The 22788-nt window shown below is 37.0% G+C and overlaps 1 protein-coding gene across 3 annotated transcripts; it reads right to left on the reverse strand.

Moving 5' to 3' along the window:
* Nucleotides 1-1881: 1881 nt before the first annotated feature.
* On the reverse strand, nucleotides 1882-22101 carry LOC109190225 (uncharacterized protein At4g26485-like). Of its 3 annotated transcripts, XM_019340681.1 has the most exons (5): nucleotides 21897-22101; nucleotides 20421-20619; nucleotides 19913-20278; nucleotides 2010-2475; nucleotides 1882-1970 (listed from the first exon to the last, which is right to left on the reverse strand). In XM_019340681.1, exons 1-4 carry the CDS (start codon nucleotides 22057-22059, stop codon nucleotides 2100-2102), a joined length of 1104 nt encoding a protein of 367 aa, XP_019196226.1. In that variant the 5' UTR covers nucleotides 22060-22101; the 3' UTR covers nucleotides 1882-1970; nucleotides 2010-2099. The 3 variants fall into 3 exon arrangements, with proteins under 3 accessions (XP_019196226.1, XP_019196227.1, XP_019196228.1); XM_019340682.1 differs by lacking the exons at nucleotides 19913-20278; nucleotides 20421-20619; nucleotides 21897-22101 and adding exons at nucleotides 3395-3593; nucleotides 4304-4536 and having other exon boundaries at nucleotides 2010-2841; XM_019340683.1 differs by lacking the exons at nucleotides 19913-20278; nucleotides 20421-20619; nucleotides 21897-22101 and adding exons at nucleotides 3395-3593; nucleotides 4185-4239 and having other exon boundaries at nucleotides 2010-2841.
* Between the last annotated feature and the right edge of the window lie 687 nt (nucleotides 22102-22788).

Consider the following 22788-nt stretch of genomic DNA (forward strand, 5'->3'; position numbering starts at 1 on the left):
ATCTAACCCGGCATGGTCGCCAAAAAGATCGGAGACAAAAAAACGCTTCCGAGGCGTCGGAGATTCGGTCCTTGAAGAGGCCGAGGGACGTTTGCGGTTTGCCGGTGCTCGGGAGCGGGATGACGGCGGAAAGTTGGGCAAGTGGGATTCCGGTGCCGGTGCGGGGAGGTGTTCTACTCTAAGCACTGAAGCACAGATACTCCGATGGCTACGACTGTTTGTTTGATTACAAGGTGGCCAGCCAGGAGGCGATTGCGAGGGAAAATCCGGTGGTCCGAGCAGCCAAGATTCTGAAAGTGTGATTGCAAAAGAATTTGAGTTTTCTGGCTTTTGAGCTGGGGAATGATTGGTGGGAGCTTCACCGAAAAACCACACTCTCCTCCTTCAATCATGCCCACTTCCACACTTTAATTTGCTGGTATAGGTTGCCAAGCCTGAGTACGTCACGATGCAGTTCGAACCTTCACCAGTCACCCCTGCCGACGGAATGACCAAAACCGGGACTGCCCGTCGCCATAGCAAACCATTTGGACGAGGCCAGATTGCAGTGGTGATAACACACTACACCATTGGGAGTTTAAAAAGATATTATGAATTATTTCATATTGTTATTAACTCTGCATCTGGTGTTTCATAATTTTCCAGACCCTCATCCTCCCAACTCTCACCGCACCTCTTGTACTCGACTGCATCACCCTGACGCACCCATTCGCCGGAGACCAAACCTTAGTCTCCTCCAGCGCGCTTTTTGAGATAGGCTTCTTCACCCTGAAAACTCCGACCGATGCTACATGGACATCAAAGAGAAGACCGTTGTTTGGGTTGCTAACAGGGACACACCTCTCACGAATGCCACCGGCCGGGGAATTCTAGAATCGGCGAAGATGGGAATATTTATTTGGTGTATGGAGGTGGGAATTCAATCTGGTCAACGTATCGACCCAGCCCAACGGCATGCCGGAAGCATTCTTGAGGAAGAAAAACGACGTAATTTACGGGAGCAAAGCTTGGAATGGAATCCGGTTTAGTGGCGTCCCAAAAATGAATCTGACAGCGGCCATAACATTCTCATTTGTCTCCACGAAATCCGAGAATTACTGCACGTTTGAGCTCCACAACCAGACAATATTCTCCAAGTTGCATGTCAGCCATGGCGAGTACCTAGAGCGGTACATGTGGATTTTGACCAACAAAATCTGGAACAAATTCTCCCCAAACGGGTGCGTTAGAGTTCATGGTTTGGAATGTGAAAACTATGGGTTTTTGGCGTTGAATTAGATGAAGTGAGTTTGATTGTGGATGCCGGCATGAGCTTCATGAGTGTACGGCGATGTGCAAGAGGAATTGCTCCTACGCCGCGTATGCAACTCCAATATCAACGGTGGGAAATGAAGATGAAATATACACTCAGAACCTAAAAAGACACTTTTACCCCTCAAATAAAGGTCTACTTAACCAAGATATAACAGAAGGACCTCAATTGGAAAGATTTTAATAGTCGTATGGTTAAATTGTCCAAATTAAAAGTCAAGGACCAATTGTGGAAAATCATCATACTCGGATGACCATTGTTGGAATTAACTCCTTGTTTTTATATATGACAAAGAATAAACTCAACCCATCAGAAGTAATCTATAGACAATATTGAAGTGATGTATTTATCTGTGGCATTCTTTAGGTACTAAATGTTAAGAGCTGATGAACATTTAATATCTAAACACAAATGTACAATCTAACTATCAATTAAGATCATTCAATTTAGTATCATAGTGCTAACTTAATTTATTTATTTTTTTTATGAAAAAAAAAAAAGAAGGACTATAACCCACATATTGTTCATAAACGTATAGTCCAACTATCAACTTAATATTTTAATCGGGATGAAACATCATTCAAATATAGCCACCGTTCTCAAACTCATACAAGTTGGACACCCAACTAGGAAACCATAAACAAATACTTACAAAAGATGACGGTGGAAAGTATGGGTATACCCCAAAAACAAAAGACATGTTTTAGATACTATGGATAAAACTTGTTAGCCATGCTACACAGACTCAACATCATATCCTCAGATGACCATAAACTTGTGTTAGAGCTTAAACATGATGGCAAGGTGCCATCAAATTCCCCAACAAAAACTGGGGAGCTTGCATGAGCTGTTGATCAAGGCAAACCAGATTCTCCCTCAACCATGCTGATCTTGATGAGCTCAAATCCAGAAGCTCTTCCAAAAGATTGATATAGCCACTCAACCCACACCCTGGCCTTTCCGCCATGTATTTCATGTACGCGTGATCTAATTCTCTACGAACAGATGATACAATGTCATACTCCACCTTCCCGAATGTCTCCCTGGCATGACTAAAATACCCACCGAAGATCTGGAAGCATCCCGAGGATTGCGATAATCCAGCACAGTGAGAAGAGCCATTCATCGCAGTATGGGCATTGAAAGGATACGGAGCATCAAATTTGGTCGAAAGTTGTGGGGTTGTAACAGAAACTCGGGGATGCCTTTGAGCTAATCCATTGTGATTTAAAGAATTGGGAATTTTGTATGCAGAGGGTGAGAATATAAATTTGAAGGTACTGCACTTGCCCAAGTAAAAAGGCTCATCACACCTCGCACTATCTCCTCTTTTCTGATTGTAACCAGGGTAATCTGCACTGTTGAAATCAACGCACTCGATCAAAAGCAAAGAACTCTTTGATGCCAATTCAGTAAGATTCCAGTGACAGAATGGCGGTGTTGTTTTGTGGTTGACATGAATTTCACCACCCGCTCGGAGCATGCCACTTGCATTCCTAAAGAACCCCTGGATAAGACTCCTGTGCATTCTGTCCATAAACGAAATATTAGGTGAAGAAAATTTTACAGCAAGTCATATAAACAGAGGGAAGGCGAAATAATTCACACGAAACCACCATAATTTAATGCATTTTTAATCCAAATTTTGGATACAATTATCTGTGCATAACTTCACTTGAAAACTATAAACATTCTGATATATGGCACAAGTAAAACGGGTGGTTCATCAGTACTTTATATCACCTCAAGCCTCCCCTTTATTATTGCAATAAATTCAACTACAGGGAATCGAGACAACATTACCCCACAATGCAAATCGTTCATTCATTGCAGGAAAAGTAATACGTAATGTTGAATAAACATACCTTTACCAAGTAATGGCCTTTCAATCTAATAAGCAATAACAATAATTTGCTATGATGAGCTCAAATAACACAAGTAAATGCCAAAAAAATTGAAAACCGGTGCAAAAAGATTCATGGCCAGGTAAAGGCTAATCATACAACAATAATGCCACAAGGAAGTTAATAGATTAAAACCTAATTTCCAGTAATAATAAAGTCATTGCAAATAAAGACGTACTGGATAAGACGGTTGTCATCTTCCTTCCCATAGAAACCTGCATGGGGGAAATTAAATATAATGCGGTCGAATTTCCTCATCCGGAGATCAGTATGCAGCTTCATGTTGATAGCATCCACTCGATGCAAAATTGTGGCTCCTAAACGTCGCAATTTCTTTAAGTTTGATTCTGCATTCTTGTACTTTTTTGTCACCTTACCTGCATATATGAAATGATACCATACCAGTATCTAAAGTCAAAAACCCAAGACTCCAAGAGTGATTAGCATCAAACATTATGTTCAAAGGAATGGCAATCAAAACCTTAAATCTCAACCAACATCCTCCTGCCTTACAATAGGGGAAATGGGATGAAAAGGGTACCCATAATTACAAGTAAAATGGGGAAAGTTCAATGAAATGAAACTAGTTATTCAATATCTCCATTTAGGTAAATTTTGTGATTCCTGCTTTAAGAAAGCTGAGAACTTTTGTTGAATCAATAATCCATTATCTCCCTCAAACTCATAGAAAATGGATCAAGAATCTTCTTCCTACTCTTTCTTTCTTTAGTACATCCATCTGAGATGAGTGAAAATTACAGCTTGATGACAAAATCTTTGGCCTCATTTCAATCATTTGATTAAATAAGCTTTACCATAATAAAAAACATGAGAACCCCAGATTAAAAAATGATTTCAAAAGTCAACTAAATGGATATTCAATAAACCATGTAGTCCCAATCCCCAAAAAGAAACAAATGAAAATTTTAACTCTTTTCCACTGAAAACGACAACTCCAGAGAACATACAAGGAGTGGAGTGTATGATAATCTCAGCACAATATATCATTCCAAAACCCTAAAGATCGTAGCAAAATGTTGATATAAACGCAGTAAAGCGTTTGTGTGTGTGAGTGGAGAGAGGATACCGTAAGAATCGAGAGAAGAAGCGAGAATGTTAGAAGCGGAGCCAAAAGAGTTGGCCAAACACAGAGAAAAAGAGAAGTCTCCATCGCCCACTAGAAGAATCTGATGAAGTGAGGAGTAATGCATCAGCCATTTCTCTTCGCATTCTTGCTGTTGTAATACCATTTTCCCTCTTTTTTTGAGGTTGAGGATGACAGTGGCAGCCTGCAGTTCCCCCCCGGCCCCCAATCAAAATTTCTTGGAATTCGAATTTTGAAATGCAGAGGTTTTGAATGGAAGTACCAGTTTACCATTAGACATTACCATCGTTTATAAACCCTCATTATGTTCAAACGTCCAAATTTTGGTTTAAATCATTGTGTTAGTTGATAGCTGATTATGTTAGTAAATTTGACTAATTAATAGTATTATAAAATGAACTTTTTAAAAAATTACTTTGATCAGCTTTTTGAATTTTAACGTTTGGGAATAATATTTTAGAGAAAATTACACTTTTGGTCCTATAACTATAGAGGAGGTGGTAATTTTAGTTCGTGACTTTTAAAACTAACAAATTTAGTCTTTTTAGTATGCTTTTTTCACACATTTAGTCCTTCCGGCCAATTTGCCGGTAGATTTTGGCCGGAAAAATACATTCAGTTGTTTATTAATTTCTTTGGGGGGTAAAATGGTCACTAATGTCTGAGATCACACTCTGTACATCTTCTTCCTTCTTAAACCAGAAAAACACATGGTCGTTTAGAGCATATTCTGGTTTGCAATCCACCTTCCAGCTCCATGCAAGTTCTTGGATAGCTCTCATGCCGGGAAACCAGCCTGCAAACCTACCCAACAAGCAGTATGTCTTGACTTCTTCAATCTCCAACACCTCATCCTTCTCAAGTTGGAAAATTTCTTCTTCAGATTCAATAAATTCCAGCCTGCAATCTCACTCTCCATCGCTTTCCCAACAACAATCGGTCTCTGAATATTCATTCTGTTGGCCGTAGTTGTGGTCTACTTCTTGTTAACATTTTGTTTTGGAACCCACTGCAATTTTCTTGTGCCAAACACTTCATCCTTATCCGCCCATTATCCATCGAAAAAGTATCTGTCGAACCCAGCGTACGGGAGGCAGATGAGTCAACTGTGTTCCCGCCCATCTGTTGACCGTTCATGTTCACCGGAACAGCTGAAGACCCTGCGATATCCCCACCTGAGAAGCCATTGTTCTCCCTCGTATTACTAGTTCCCAGATTCCGTTGGGTACCCTGAGCATTAATCACCCCAGAAATCGATCGCACAACCCCTGTTCCGACACCCAAACTCACCGGAGGATTAGCAACTATAGCAAGCTGACCAGTCGTGTTCAACACAGACCCCTGAACCCCATTTGCACCTCTACTCACCAGCGCAAAGTTATCGAACGTGTTTCCAGTCCTTAATTGACGTTTAAGGTGGACGTTATTTAAGGTAGGAAATATAAGCCACCGTTTATCCCCTTTTTTCTCAGACATTAGTGACCATTTTACCCCTCCAAAAAATTAATAAACAAATGAATAGGTTTTTCCGGCGAAAATCTACCGGCAAATTAGCCGGAAGGACTTAATGTGTGAAAAAAAGCATACTAAAAGGACTAAATCTGTTAGTTTTAAAAGTCACGAACTGAAATTACCAACCCCCCTATAGTCATAGGACCAAAAGTGTAATTTTCTCTAATATTTTATTAATCAAATAGTTATATGGACTGTTTTTTTTTTTTTTTGAAAATGTTATATGGACTGTTTAATTAAGTCAAATAAGTCAAAATTGACTGATAAACTAATTATTCTATCAAACAAGAGTTAATTACCGATTTAGTCCCTCGACTTTGAGGATTTCACCACTTTGGTCCTCAACTTTCAAAAGTGACCAATTGAGTCCTCAACTATACTAACCGTTAACCGATTTGGTCCTCAGTCTACTTAACCGTCAAAATGCAAGGGTATTTTAGGAACTTCAAATAATACTCAGGCATTCCTCTCTTTGCATTTATAAACCTAGGTCTTCAGATTGTTTCTTTCAAATTTTATCAGTCTATGCTTGTGTTTCCTTCGAATTTTAGTTTTCTTCATCTATCATATTTCTCGTGTCTACTATGGAAGAAAAATACAGTGAGGATAGCTATGGGTCATCGTCCAAAATCAAGAAAATGGTGTTAGAAAATACAGAATCTTCAACGAGGCATAGTTGCCAGTGTGGTCAACAACTCAAGATATGTGCTTCATGGACTAAAGACAGTCTAGGCCGTAGGTTTTGGCTGTGCGAATCCGAAAATGTGAGTATTTGTTCGTTGGCTTATAATCCAATTTGATTTGATAATTTTATAATTTTTTTTTTTTTGTTATATGGAGGAATTAGTGGTGGATGTGGATTTGTTCGTTGGTTTGACCCCCCACTACAAGAAAAATGCACATAGACAACGGTTAATAACCGTTGTCATAGGGGTATACTTTCTGTTGTTGAAGCCGGTGTTGTTGTAAGTCCCGCGCATAGACAACAGTTTTTTAACCGTTGTCTTTTCTAGAAACAATAACGGTTTTTTAACCGTTGTCTATTAAGTGTTGTTGAAGCCGGTGTTGTTGTAAGTCACGCACATAGACAACGGTTAATAACCGTTGTCTTTTCTAGAAACGACAACGGTTTTTTAACCGTTGTCTATTAAGTGTTGTTGAAACCGGTGTTGTTAAAAGTCATGCACATAGACAACGGTTAATAACCGTTGTCTTTTCTAGAAACGACAACGGTTTTTTAACCGTTGTCTATTAAGTGTTGTTGAAACCGGTGTTGTTAAAAGTCACGCAATAGACAATGGTTATTAACCGTTGTCTTTTCTACCAACGACAATGGTTTTTTAACTGTTGTCTATTAAGTGTTGTTGAAACCGGTGTTGTTAAAAGCCACGCAATAGACAACGGTTAATAACCCTTGTCTTTTCTACCAACGACAATGGTTTTTTAACTGTTGTCTATTAAGCGTTGTTGAAACCAGTGTTGTTAAAAGTCACGTACATAGACAACGGTTTTTAACTGTTGTCTTTTCTTTAAAAGACAACAGTTATAAACCGTTGTCTATTGTGTGTTGTTGAAACACCCATAAACTGTTGTCTTTTGTAGAAAAGTCAACGGTTTCTAACTGTTGTCTATTGTAAAATAGACAACGGTTTTTAACCGTTTTTCACCTGCTTAAATTATAATCGTATAAAAAAAAAATTATCCATTCACCATATGTTGCAAAGTGTAGTTACATAATTGTGCACAAGCTAATAAGGTTCAAAATAACAAGTCAAAATACTTCCATGACCAATTCTAATTATCATTCAAGTCATAATACTACTACACAAAAAACAATTCCCCGAACCAATTCAAGTCTAGATGATCACAACGTTCGAATGACCAAATCATACCTACTCTATATGACTTGATAGAATATCGGCCCATTCAGATCGCACCAGATCAATAACCTCTTTGTCATAATCAACTTGTTGAAACTACATGTAAAAAGTAAGAAAATAAATTAGTATAGATATAAATAATTTGCAATGAAATGAAACTGCCCTCTTACTCTCACCACATTCATACTCAAGCTGTTCATAACAAGATAATGAGTTCCCTAAAGAGAATCATAACAAGTGTAGCCAACAAGTAAAGAAAGACACTTGAAAAAGCAATACAAATGCACTCCCCAAAAAAAATGTTAACAGATCAGATACACATGATTCAGGTTCTTGTCTTAGCCTTCAAGTCTTTGGGAGATTACTAGACACCCAAATTTGATAAACAATTCAGATAAAATCTCATGAGAATATAATGCATGAAACTTAAACACAAACGACAAAGAAATCCCTTATTAATTACAAAACATCAAGCACTAAAATGCCCAAAATTTCGAGCTTTCACACACATTCTACACCCAAATTTCAGAGCAACAAACTTATTCTAAAAAATAAAAAATAAAAAATAAAAATCAAATTTATCATCAATAACTGTCCAAATCAAGTGAAAAAGAGAGAGGCTTAAATCCAAGCTAACAAAGCATTAAAAACCTAGAACCATTCTGCAATTAAATAACAGCGAGAAACAAGGAAGAGAGAGTAGAAATGGAATGTAATACCAGTGCTTGAACAGAATTTTTATCTTCGAAGTCTGGCATATTCTCAATTAAAGTTTTCATGTACGCCATGACAAAAAAACCGCATTGGTTACTATCCGGTTGACGAGGAGCCTACAAATGTTAAATAATATTTGCATTACAATTTAGCTATATACAAACACTTATATAGTTAAAAATATGAAATTACCTTGACAATTTCCCAAGCAGTTTTACTGCGTCCTTTAATTTCTTTGCATTCGTAGTGGATGCATGAACCATTTTAATAGCCCTTCATATATATATATATATATATATATATATATATATATATATATATATATATATATATATATATATATATTCAGATTATGTAATAATAAATCGAAAGAATGAAAATAAAAAAAAATAAAAAATAAAAACTTACATTTCTACAACACGCTTCCAATCATCATCGTGAATGCGATGATTAAGAGGGTCCCACACATAAACTAAGTCCTTAGTGATGTTGATAACTGTCAGAACCCAATGGAAGCTATGCACACACAAACACATAATTATATATTACATCAACACAATATATGCAATTGAAAGTAAATTGTAACCATTCTTACCCTATATTGCATGAACCATTGTAAACGTAGTACATCCAGCGTATAGCGGTTTCTCTGCATCTTCTAGTAATTTACTAAATTTGTTGGGATCCTCAACGTATTCGTCATAAGCAGCATTTACCATATCTATAGGGTTTTCATCAAAAAGCATTTGCTCCTCTCCCCTAATTTGACATCCCTCATCTATTGAGTTGTTAAACGTGGCCTTCTCCCCGTGCCATATCCATGACACATACGTTGCATCCATTCCATTACGGTACAAGTGTGCCCTTATAGTATCAATAGGTTGCTTCCTTAGGTTGCCACATATTGCACATGGGCATGATATTGAATTAGGATCAACGACATTTTTTTTTAGCAAATTCTAAAAAAGATTCTACTCCAACCTCATATTCATAACATAATCTATCTTTTGACATCCATTCTTTGTCCATTTCAATGCTACAAAATAGTCAAGTGACAAGAAAAATAAATTCATGTCGCTTAAAAATAATCAAGTAACAAGACAAATAATATATATATATATATATATATATATATATATATATATATATATATATATATATATATATATATATATATATATATATATTCAGGCATACCCAGAGATTGAATACATGCTCATCAACTCGAATACAAAGTACCAAAAGAATCAGAAATCACAATAATACTGTGAAAAATAATCTATTGATCAGACTGAAAACAAAACCAAAAAAAAAAAAAAAAAAAAAAAACACAAATGAACAGCATAATGTGGTCTGTCCAGCAATTCGTGTGAGTTCTAGCACAGGAATGATGTGCACTTTAGTGTAACATCAGTAAAACAGAGCAGCAGTCAAATAGAATGCAACTTTTCCTTTTTCTCTTTCCCTTCCTGACCCAAACTCCAAAAAGCTGTAACTTTTTATATTAAGCATGCAATATTTTTCTTCTTTTTCACATTATATGAAAGAAAGAAGTTTAATTTGGTTTTGTAATTTGGCTATATTAAGAGGTAGATTAATGTCAATTCTTTCATACATATGTGCATGGGAGAATATATATATATATATATATATATATATATATATATATATATATATATATATATATATATATATAATGGGATTCAAAGAAGCAATTAATAATTGATCTGTATGTGTGTGTAAAAACAAGAATCTAGGATGCAAATTGCATGCAAGACATGCACCAGTTGTTGTTGATTTCATTTGTTTTGTATATATATTTTCAAAGCTGAGGATTTTTTGAAGTTTTCAAGGATTTTAACTTGAAGTTCTTATTGATCAGCTTATGAGGTGGTCCTGAGCAGAAAGAAACAGACTAAAATTAAACTGCATGGAATGAAGTGATGAGCTCATTTTCCCAGTCAGTACCCACTAGACATTCTCCCACCCCAAATAGTACAAAATTACTAAAAAAAAAAAAAAAAAAAAAAAAACTAACATCATCACTACAACTCACATATAACATTACATGTTTTGCCTTTTCCTTTGTGTTATTACTATCATCACCATAAGAGCTTATCTACTGCAGAATTTGCAGTTGCAGAATAACAATATTCGTTCATAGACAAGCACATAAAGATTTCAAAATTAACACTAAAAACACATTACTAGTTAAAACATTCAATCACATAAAGATTTCAAAATCAAATGTCCATAAATAATAAAAATCACAAGTCTAACAAACTAATAATAGTTCATAATTTAAAATATGCTCCAAAGTCTAAATGAGCTCACTGCTCACTGCCAATGTGCAAAGTATTAAAAATTAAATGTTTAACAATCCATAAATTCACTAATATGTGATGAAGCAATCTACTACACAGCCTACACTAACTCACTAAGCAGTAAGCAACTACTGAGTCACTAACTACTAACTAAGTGGTTAAGGGAATTAGATTATTTTCTATATCAATGTGTGTTCACTGTGTTGGGCACTTTCAGTTTGGGCTTAGGGGCTAAAAGCAAACTAATATATTTATATAAATGAGTATTAGAGCTTATAAGGTATTAAAATGTATGGGCTTGGCCTCGGTTTTTCGGTCTTCATTTTTTGCTCACCTCTACCAACAATACAGAATTCAGTGGAATCCAACTACCAAGAGAATGGTGCATTGATGCATAATATTCATAGAGACTAATATGTAGCTATCTAAGTGGTAAATTTAAAGTATACCAAAAACAAGCATAAACAAGTTTCTGGAGAAGCAGAAAGTGTAGATTGAACAAGCATAAACAAGTTGTCAACGCTACAACTTCTTTCTTATGCAAGAGTAGATTGAAAAATTCAATAATCACACCCAGAGATCATAATTTAAATTTCTATCATATTTTCACACAAAAAAACAAATATTGTATTGATACACACATTGATACAATCCTAGCTTGGATAAAGTTGACAGATTATTACCTTAAAATAACTTGGATACCTCACGGCGGCGGCAGCTGGACCGACGGCGACACAGGATGGCGGCGGCGATGGCCGAAGAGGTTGGGCTTTGGCGACGGCGTCGAAGCTTGGACGCGGCGGCGGTACACGGTCGGCGGAGATGGCTAGTGGCGGTCGGCGGAGAGCACCCACTGCGGAGACCTACGGACGAGCTGTGTCGTTGGTGTTGTTGAAGCCGGCAGAAACCCCCCGGACACGGACGAGCTGTTAGCGGAGACTGGCGGTCGGCGAACTGAAGCCTGAAGGAGAGGAAATTTTGGACTAACCTACGACCTTTGCGTAATTTTGTCTTAGAGGGAAGACAAAAAATTCCCAATTTTGTCTTAGAGGGAAATTTTGACTTAGGGGGAAATTTTAATTTGTCTTAGCTTAATTAGAGGGAAATTTCGTAACAAAATATTAGTTTAATTACTCGAGTCGCTACATCCGGTCAATTAAAATAAAACCGGGTATATAGGTACAGAACACGAAATTCATAGATTTCTATAATGTAGAATCATAATTTCTATACAGTATATTTCTAATTTAAATACCATTGTATAGATTAATAGTTTCTATACAATAAATTCATAATTTCTATACTGCATATTCACAATCTGTATTGTTGATTCACAATTTCTAAAATGTATAGTTATAAACACTTGGGAATATTAACATCGCAAATTATAAACACAAAATTCTGTAATTGTGAATATAGATCAGAGTTATTCAATCATTATGAATATGCATTTCAATTCAAAAATTATGAATATATAGTTTGGTAATTATGAACATAGAGCTAATTAATTAAGATCGCGGCAAAAGAAATGGGATATAGCAAACTGTACGGCATCGATCAACTACTCTTTCATATCCATTCTCAACGTGTTCCAGGCATGTCGGAGGGGTCGATTACCAACAGTTTCGACCTTGTTAGTCATGCGCTAGCCGGAAGAGTCGATTACCAACACATAGCTAACCTTAGCTTGTTAGTCATGCGCTAGCCGTAAGGGTTAATTACCAACATATAGCTAACCTTGTTAGTCATGCGCTAGCCGGAATAGTCGATTACCAACCCCGTCCCCTATCATATATACCGCCCTAAACCCCTACACATCATATATACCGCACCATTATGAACACCACCCCATATTGTTTTTTATACTTGATAATTATTATTATTATTTTGAATTCATAGATTGGCCTTTATTGTAATATAATTGAAAATAAAACTTTAATGAATTTACTTTGAAATTTTGGTGAATAATTTTATATTTAAATATGAACGAAAATAGAACTATTTTGGTAATATACTAGATGTTGCACTTGAATAAATAAGTGTTGTTGTGGCTTGGTGGGTTTAGCTTAGTTTATTATGTTAGAGGTCTTAGGTTCTATTCTTCCTGGGGGAATTCTTCAACTATCATCTAAAATTGTTGTCTTGGTTTTCACAAACAACACAGAAGAAACCCAGTTATATACCAGATGTTGCACCTTAAGATATAAAAGTTTGTGTTGTGTAGTTGGTAAAACGTTGTATTTGTTAAGCATGAGGTCAAAGGTTCAATTCTTCTAGTTAACATCTTTGTTTTTATTTTATATACATGTTAAATAATGATGCGCAACGACAACGGTTTTTTAAAACCGTTGTCTTTATAGTGTTGTGTATTCAAATACACTTAAAGACAACATATCAAAGACAACGGTTAAATAAAACCGTTGTCTTAAACAAATAAAGAACATGCAAAGACAACGGTTATATAAAACCGTTGTCGTTTTAGTGTTGTGTATTCGAGTGCGCTTAACGACAACACACCAACGACAACGGTTAAATAAAACCGTTGTCTATTTTTAAAAAAAGAGCGCACAAAGACAACGGTTGTTTAAAACCGTTGTCTTTCTAGTGTTGTGTATTCCAATCCGCTTAAAGACAACACACCAACGACAACAGTTAAAAAAACCATTGTCTTATTTAAAAAAAAAAAACGCACATAGACAACGGTTTTTAAAAACCGTTGTCGTTGTGGTGTTGTCTTTTCACAAAATGCACAAAGACAACACACTTATAACAACGGTTAAGTAAAAACCGTTGTGTTTGACAAAAGTGTTGCATCAAAGACAACGGTTTTGGACCAAACTGTTGTCTTTTATACAAAAGACAACACTTTTCTTAAAAACTGTTGTCTTTCTAGTGTTGTCTATGTGCATTTTTCTTGTAGTGCCCCAATGTGTCAAAGATCAAAGGTGATAATCTCTGGATTGATAAGGAAGATAAATCGATATGAGCAAGAAATTGAGAGCTTGAATTTGAAGTTAAGAAGAAGCAGATGTGTTGTAGTGAAGACAAAGTCAAAATGTACTAAACCATTGTGGTCAGTGTATGTATACTTTGGATTATGATATCCACATGTGATAGTAGGGATAAATTGGTTGTTAGGCTTCCTCTAGCTTAATTTACTAAATGATGTGGTAATGGAAGAATGGATTTAGGTGTTTTGGGTGTATGGTGTAATATGTTGGTTGTGAAATGGAATTATGTTTAAATCTTTGCATCTAATAAGCTTTACTAGTATGCTTTGCAGTACAGTAAGGATGATCAGGAAATGGCCATATAATGCTCACTTACTGTTGATCTTAATGGTATTAAAATGATCAGGAAATGGTCATACAAAATGGAAACATAATGGTCATAATGGTCAGCAGTCCCTTCAACATTCACATCTCTTTAATTTGAGCTTCTTCATCATCAGCAATCCCTTCAGGTTGGCCTTGCCTTTGTGCTTCCATCTCAGGTTGCATGTTCCTCTGCATATTATTATATAAAAGATGGAAAAAAATCATTTATTTATCAATTAGAATTTGTTAAAGTTACCTGATCGAGGACATCTTCTACTATTGTGACCACCTTTCTTGCATATTCTACAATGAAGCTTCACATTTGTTCTAGAAACATGCACTGTAACACCCCAGATTTTCAAGACATTTTAAGCTTATATAATAAAGGTAATATCTCATTACATCCCAAAGTATATCATAAGTGTACGGGGTGCTATGCTACACCTGGGCTAGAGAACCCAGGTGCACAGGCTGTCTAACTAATATCCATTGAAACACAAAGCATAACATGGCACGCAGGCCGAAAGGAAAACTACTCTACTTCTACGCTCCAGTTCTAGCGCGCTCCAGTGCTCTAGTCCTCTGTGCTTGAAAGCCAAATATATCTGTTCAGCGAGAGATGCTGGTAACCCACTCCAACGCGTTGAAATACAATACATATAGAGATATATATATATATATAGATATACGAAAACCATTATGAGCATGAAGATATATCCTACGAACTCTAGCTTTAAAACCGGGAATGACTCGACAGATAAGGCTAGACACAAGCAACAGTTATAACGAGCATATGCAGTTCACAAAAGATAAGGCGGACAAGGCAAGCATAAACGATAATCATAACCCAACATGAACAATCCCCAATATAAATCCCATAGTCACATCCCCCAAGACACTCATAATCACAACTCATCCATATCACAACACATAACACACTTTGTTGGCGCCACAGGACCAATCGCATGCCCATACATGAGGGTCAGCGCATATAGCTCTGACACGGCCCCGCAGCACCCTGCCCCGTATCGTAACACGGAGGGGTCGATCGCAACCGACCGATGAACCGCAGCTCATCATAGTGTTTGATCGCAACCAAACAGTGGACCGCAGCCCAAGAGAATGTCATCTGACCGCAGCCAGGAAAAAAGACGAACCGCAGCTCGTATAGAAACGTTTGATCGCAACCAAACGGTGTACCCACATTACACATTAGGAAGGGGGAGAAAGCGCATAACAAAACCTATGCGTGATCCATCACATACTAAGAACAGTCCTAAGGGGTTCATACTTCTTCCACCTAGGTCAACGGGGTACCAATTCAACCAGCATGCAATATAATAGACTCATAAACCTACGAACGGTACCCGAAACATCAAACTAGACATAGGCACGATAAACGGGGTCCGTTGGGACACCACGGGGAACGGGGAACGTCAAACGGGGAAGCCGGGGTCCCGGGTGGGACGACTTTCCAGCGGGTAGCCGGTGGGTGGTGGGCTGCCCGCCGGTTTCTACTGTTCCGGACAGCGGGTAGCTGCCCGCCCGCCGGCCACCCGCTGCCAGGCGGTGGTTTACGGTTATGGGTAGGTGGCGGGTCCCCTACCCCCCACTGACTCTTTTCACACACTTTACGCCCCGGGAACCGTTATGGAACCCGAAACCATGCTTAGACACTTTACAACACAATTAACGACAACCCGTAGACAATTAATGAATCAAATACGAGGAACGAACGGCACATAACCTATCATGCTTTTCTAAGTATAATCAACACCCAAACATGCGATTTCCCCACCCGATAATCCAAGAATAAGATCATACGATACAACCTAGGGTTCTAATCACTTTTATATCAACAAGAATACAGTTCGTCTTCTAATTGCAAGATTCGGTAAGAATAACACATAATCATCAAGATCATCACCCAATTATCAAGAACAACACATAATCATCAGGAACTCCATATAATCATCAAGAATATCATAATTATCAAGAATCTCTAAATATCAAGATTATCAAGATCCCCATGGGATCATCACATCAATCATCAACAATAATTATCACAAGTCATTAATACACAATAATATGGGGAAACCCTAAGGGGGAAATCATAGCTATGAAAATAGATTTTGTTGAGACATGGGTTACCTCTTAGCCTTAATTAGTTCCTTGGCTATGAAGGGTCTTTCTTTAAGCTTTCTTGCTTTCTTGCTTTCTTCTAGGGGAATTCTTGGAGCTCTCCTGGGGAGGTGGGGCGTTTAGGCGTGTGGGAAGTTCTAGGTGTCTCCTAAGTCCCTTATTTATATATTTAAGAGTCCTAATTAGGAACTAATATTATAGGCTTGCTAATTCTATTCCTTTCGGAACTAAGGATTGGGTTTAGGGGTTGGGTTTATATATGAGGGCCCATGGACTATGGTGGGCCTTTTTCCCTAATTAATCATTATGATTTATTCCTTCTCTTGGACTTATTGATTGATTAATTAAATGGTTTTAGGGACCGTAACACGGGGTGTTACATGCACTCCATCTGCTGTTAGTTTTCTTGACTTCATGGGCAGATTTTTTCCTAAGCTTCCTTGGTCTTCCAACTTTTGTAGTGTATAAAGGTGGTAATGGGGGTTGTCTATCAGAGTCTAAAAAGAACCCAAAGTTACCATCTTTATACCCTAATTCACCAAACTTCTCTTTTAGGGTGATAAAACCCCATTCATCAGAATGTATCCCACTAAAGCTATTCATTTTACCTCCCAAATATTTTGGTGGGATAGATTGTTCTATCATACCTCCATGCCTTATAAACAGAGTGAAATTGTAGGATTCTACTCCACCTAAAATAATCAATGATGAAGACAAAAACCAGTTTAAACAAAGTGAATACACTGTGCTGCTGTATTTAACTAACAATTTTCATTTCTTTATAATAAAGCTTGGTAAAACAATAAGCCTCATACACAGTGCACAACACATGCTTTTAGGCATAATTGGTCAAAGTAGATACATTTACATTAAAAAAAGAGAAGACAACACACCTGCAATACTCATAAAGCAAACACCAAATGCACAGTGGACCCCAATGTCTTCTACCTAATAAAAAAACCCTAGTAACTACATTTCAAGCAAGGTTGGTCCCCATTAACTACATTCTAAGTTCCACAGCCCCACATACATACATACGAACAAAACCCTAGTTCCCCACATAGAATATTCTTTGGTCCCAAACACATACAATATGACAATAACATAGGTCCTACATTAGTCAATAACGATAACAGCAAACCAAATTCAATATAAACGCATAAATAACAAACAAAAAAATGAAGACAATCGTACCTGTATTGTACTTCGACGCACCATTTCTTGTTGAACCCATTAACTTGTACAACGATTAGACGTGGAGTTTTGATTTTAGGTGGTGACTGATATATTAGGAACCGACCCGCACCGACCCGAGGGCGCGGACAAGAACGGGTCCCGGGGCGGCGCCACGTACCCGCCCCGGACGGGGCCTCGCCACGTGGCCCCCGCACGGGCCACGTCGGAGGCCGGGCCGGCCTCTCCAGGAGGCCGGGCCGACCTCCAAATGGGCTCGGCCCGAGCCCGTGACGGGCTTGGCCTGGCCCCACAGCACGGCCCGGTCGCGAGACCGGGCGCGGTCAACTCGGATCTAACCACCCCTCGCTTTAGGGGGTGGCGGTTAGGGGCGGGGTTGTATAAAAACCCTCCACCTTGTCCAGTTAGGACACGATCTACTTTACGGACACACTTTGTACCGAAGAATCATTGTAATAGCCAATTCCACGGCATTTAATACAATTTACGGTCTCACGGCCTTCGCTATATCATTCGTATCATTTCTTTATTATTCATATTAATTCAGGAGTAATGTAGTTGATCAATTTCTTATTAATCAATAAACATTAAATATTTGTGATACGAGTATATCCACAGTGAAAGAAGGTGAAAATCAAGAATTGGGAGAAAGAAAAGAAACAACCCAAGCTACTAGGCCAAGGAGAGAACGAAGGAAACCGGCATGGATGGCTGATTACATTTGTTAGACTAAGTTTATTCGTAATAGGATACATTAGTTTAGTCCTAATACGTTATTATATCATATTAATTAGGAATCATAGTCTTAAGCATAATAGGAGTAACTGATTACATTTAAAATGGAATGCGCGTTTTTAATAAAACGACGTCGTTTTTGCATCCGTATATACCATGCATGGTGCATACGGATGCACAGTATAACCATCCCTAGAAGTTGATATCAAACTCTGTAGGGTATACCCAAAGAATGAAAGTAAGAGCATATGGACTTAGTCTAAAATGAAAGGTCAAATTAAAGGTGATTTAATTAGCCATCAATTTGGATCATCGTGCAAGCCACTAATCAATTTTAAAGTCTTTATAATATCAAGCCCTTGCGAGGCCATAGGAAAACGACTTCTTCTTAGCTCTATCTTATCCATATAAAACAAGCTGCCAGCTGGAATAATTTGCTTTGACAAATTTTAATTGCAATAATTTAAAAAAAAAAAAAACAAATAAATAAGAGGGGACATTATATTAACCCAAGTGGATGAAAAAGATCTGAGTAACCTGAGCTACTCCGAATGAAGCTTAATTTACACTAGGTTGAATTAATCAAATCGATTTCACAAATTAAGGATATTAGTGTATATATTAAGCAACAATATAGTTTAGAATTATAAAATAAAGTAAATTTTAAATTTGAAGCAAGATTTTTTTTGTTTAGTACGGAGTATCATTTTGGTCATCATCATAAAAGGTTCATTAATTTTTATTTAATGATTAATGATTAGTTTCAGTTAGTTTCCATGTGATTGTCAACCAAACATTTCAGCCAAATTGAACAAAGGGTAAGGATATAATAGAGCAAGGTTTCAGTTACTTTCGATGTGATTGTCAACCAAACATCCTTTATTTTTGTCAAAAGGTCAACATATAATTTTACTCCGTATCATTTAAGCATCTTGTCCTAGTTAATATGTAATTTCTCACCCTCTTTTACTCTTTTAATTAAATGACGAAAATAGATGTTAATCACTTTTATTAAATAATGGAATGACAAAAATTCAAAAAGATGACTAATTATGTCCAACAAATGAAAATCAAGCTAGATAGAATGTTATTGTCATATTGTATGTGTTTGGGACCAAAAGAATATTCTATGTGAGGAACTAAGGTTTTGTTCGTATGTATGTGGGGCTGTGGAACTTAGAATGTAGTTAATGGGGACCAGCCCATAAACTAAATTTCAAGCAAGGCCGGTCCCCATTAACTACATTCTAAGTTCCACAGCCCCACATACATAAACAAAACCCTAGTTCCCCACATAGAATATTCTTTGGTCCCAAACACATACAATATGACGATAACATAGGTCCTACATCAGTCAATAACGATAACAGCAAACCAAATTCAATATAAATGCACATAAACGCATAAATAACAAACATGATAGCAAGGTGCAGTGCCATCAAATTCCTCAACTAAAAGTGAGGAGCTTGCCTGAGTTGTTGATTAAGGAAAACCAGATTCTCTCTCAACCCTGCTGATCTTGATGTGCTCAAATGGTGAAGCTGTTCCAAAAGATTGATATAGCCACTCAAGCTACCTCCTGGCGTTTCCACCATGTATTTCACGTTTGCATGATATAATTGTTTACGAACAGATGATTCGATGTTATACTCCATCATCCCAAACGTTTCCCTGGCGTGATTAAAATACCCACCGAAGATATGTAAACATTCTTTCTCTGAGGTTTGCAGTAATCCAGCCCAGTGAGAAGAGCCATTCATCACAGCATCAAATTTGGTCGAAAGTTGTGGCGTTGTAACTGAAACTCTGGGGTGCCTTTGAGCTAATCCATTGTGATTTAAAGAACTGGGAATTTTGTTTGCAAATGGTGAGAATATAAACTTGAAGGTACTGCACTTGCCCAAGGGAAAAGGCTCATCACACCTCGAACCATGTCCTCTTTTATGATTGTAACCAGGGTAATCTGCATTCTTGAAATCAACACAATCGATCAAAACCAAAGAACTCATTGATGCCAATTCAGCAAGATTCCAGCGACCGAATGGCCCTGTTGTTTTGTGGTTGACATGAATTTCACCATACGGTCGGAGCATGCCACTTGCATTCCTAAAGAACCCACTGATAAGATTCCTGTGCATTCTGTCCATACACGAAATGTTAGGTTGTCCTTCAAAATCAAGAAAATTTTACAGCAAGTCATATAAACAGTGGGAAGACTAAATAGTTAATAGATTAAAACCTAATTCAAGTAATAATAAAGTCATAGCAGATGAGGACATACTGGATAAGATGGATGTTATCTTCCTTCCCATAGAAACCTGCATGGGGGAAATTAAACATAATGCGGTCGAATTTCCTCATCCGGAGATCAGTATGCTGCTTCATTTTGATAGCATTCACTTCATGCAAAATTGTGGCTCCCAAATGCCACAATTTTTCTAAGTTCGATTTTGCATTCTTGTACTTTTTTGTCACCATATCTGCATATATGAAATGATACCATACCAGTATCTCAAGTCAAAAACCCAAGACTCCAAGAGTGATTAGCATAAAAAAATTGAAAGCAATGGCAACCAAAATCTTAAATATCAACCAACATCCTGCCTTACAATAGGGGAAAGGGGATGAAAAGGGTACCCATAATTACAAGTAAAATGGGGAAAGTTCAATGAAATGAAAACCATTTAATAGCAGCTAGTTATTCAATATCTCCATTTTGGTAAACTTTTACTAAAGAGCAAATACCCATTTTGGTCCCACGAGTATTAACAAAATGACAGTTTTGGTCTACATGTTTAATTCCTACCAATTTTCATCCACGACTATTATTTTAGTATCAATTTTCGTCCACAACTATTGTTTTAGTGCCAAAATTCACCACGCCGGTCACGTGGTCACCCTTTCGTTTAAAACATGCTGAAATATGAAATTATTGAGAGTATTTTCGTCATTTTCAAATTAAGATCCCAATTTGAGCATAAATAAAGTGATTTAAACTCTAATAGCGATCTCAATTCACAATTCTCTTCCTCAAATTAAGGTAGGATGATGATGAGAACTGCGAATTGGGATCGATCTTAGGGTTTAAATCCCTTTATTCATGCTCAAATTGGGATCTTAAGTTGAAAATGAAAAAAATACCCTTAAAATTTTTAGATTTTTTGGCACGTCTTTTAACTTTAAAAGGGTGACTGGCCGGCGAGATTAATTTTGACACTACAACAATAGTTGTGTATAAAAATTGGTACTAAAAGAATAGTCATAAATGTAAATTAATAGGAATTAAACATGTGAACCAAAACTGTGATTTTGCTAATATAGTGGGACTAAACTTAAACTCATAGAAAATGGACCAAGATTCTTCACTCTTTCTTTCTTTAGTACATCTGAGATGAGTGAAAATTACAGCTTGATGACAAAATCTTTGGCATCATATCAATCGTTTGATTAAATAAGCTTTACCATAATAAAAAACATGAGAACCACAGATTAAAAAATGATTTCAAAAGTCAACTAAATGGATATTCAATAAACCATGTAGTCCCAATCCCCAAAAAGAAACAAATGAAAATTTGAACTCTTTTCCGCTGAAAACGACAACTTCAGAGAGCATACAGGGAATGGGAGTGGAGTGTATGATAATCTCAGCACAATATATATATCATTCCAAAACCCTAAAGATGGTAGCAAAATGTTGATATAAACGCAGTAAAAAGCGTTTGTGTGTGTGAGTGGAGACTGGAGAGAGGGTATGTACCGTAAGAATCGAGAGAAGAAGCGAGAATGTTAGAAGCAGAGGCAAAAGAGTTGGCCAAACACACAGAAAAAGAGAAGTCTCCATCGCCCACTAGAAGAATCTGATGAAGTGAGGAGTAATGCATCAGCCATCTCTCTTCGCATTCTTGCTGTTGTAATACCATTTTCTCTTTCTTGAAGTTGAGGAGTCAACAATGGCAGCCTGCAGTTCCCAGACAATCAAAATTATTTGTGTTGGTCCCTCCTATAGTCCTATGTCGCATTTATTATATTATTATTAAATGCATTGGGGGGTTTGGGACGCAGACATGCAGTAGGTGGAGATACACATGTCAACGAGGCAAGATGGGGGACCCCAACTTTCTTCCCACTCTCTGACTCTCTGTCCTCGTCTCCGTTCTTATAGGGGAAGGAAAAAATCTCCCCATTCTTATCTATACTAGCATTGTACCCGTGTTATATTATTTTAATTTAAAATATTATTTTAATAAATAAACTAATTGAATATATGATAATAAATTATAGATATAACATTGTAATAAGTTATTATAGGATATTGCAAGATCAACGAAAAGATATTGAGTTGAAAAATTAACATTTATTTACAAATTATTAAAAACTTTCTAATAAACAACATTAATTGTTGAAGTACGTCTTTTTATAAAAAACATTACAAATTAGAATTTTTAGACCCTTAGGATTGCTAACTTACGCATCCACATACAATTATTCGTGTATAAACACTGATTTCTTTAATGGCAATTGTCACCGTTAGAATTTAAAAGGCAATTTTGTATCTGATGAAGTCATAAACATTCTATGTATTAATACCAAACTCCCGTCGTTGTCATCAGTCATTATTTTGGCATCAATAACATGCTCAGACAATCTTG

The sequence above is a fragment of the Ipomoea nil genome, unplaced genomic scaffold (genome assembly GCF_001879475.1).
Source record: "Ipomoea nil cultivar Tokyo-kokei standard unplaced genomic scaffold, Asagao_1.1 scaffold1576, whole genome shotgun sequence".
NCBI lineage: Eukaryota > Viridiplantae > Streptophyta > Magnoliopsida > Solanales > Convolvulaceae > Ipomoea > Ipomoea nil.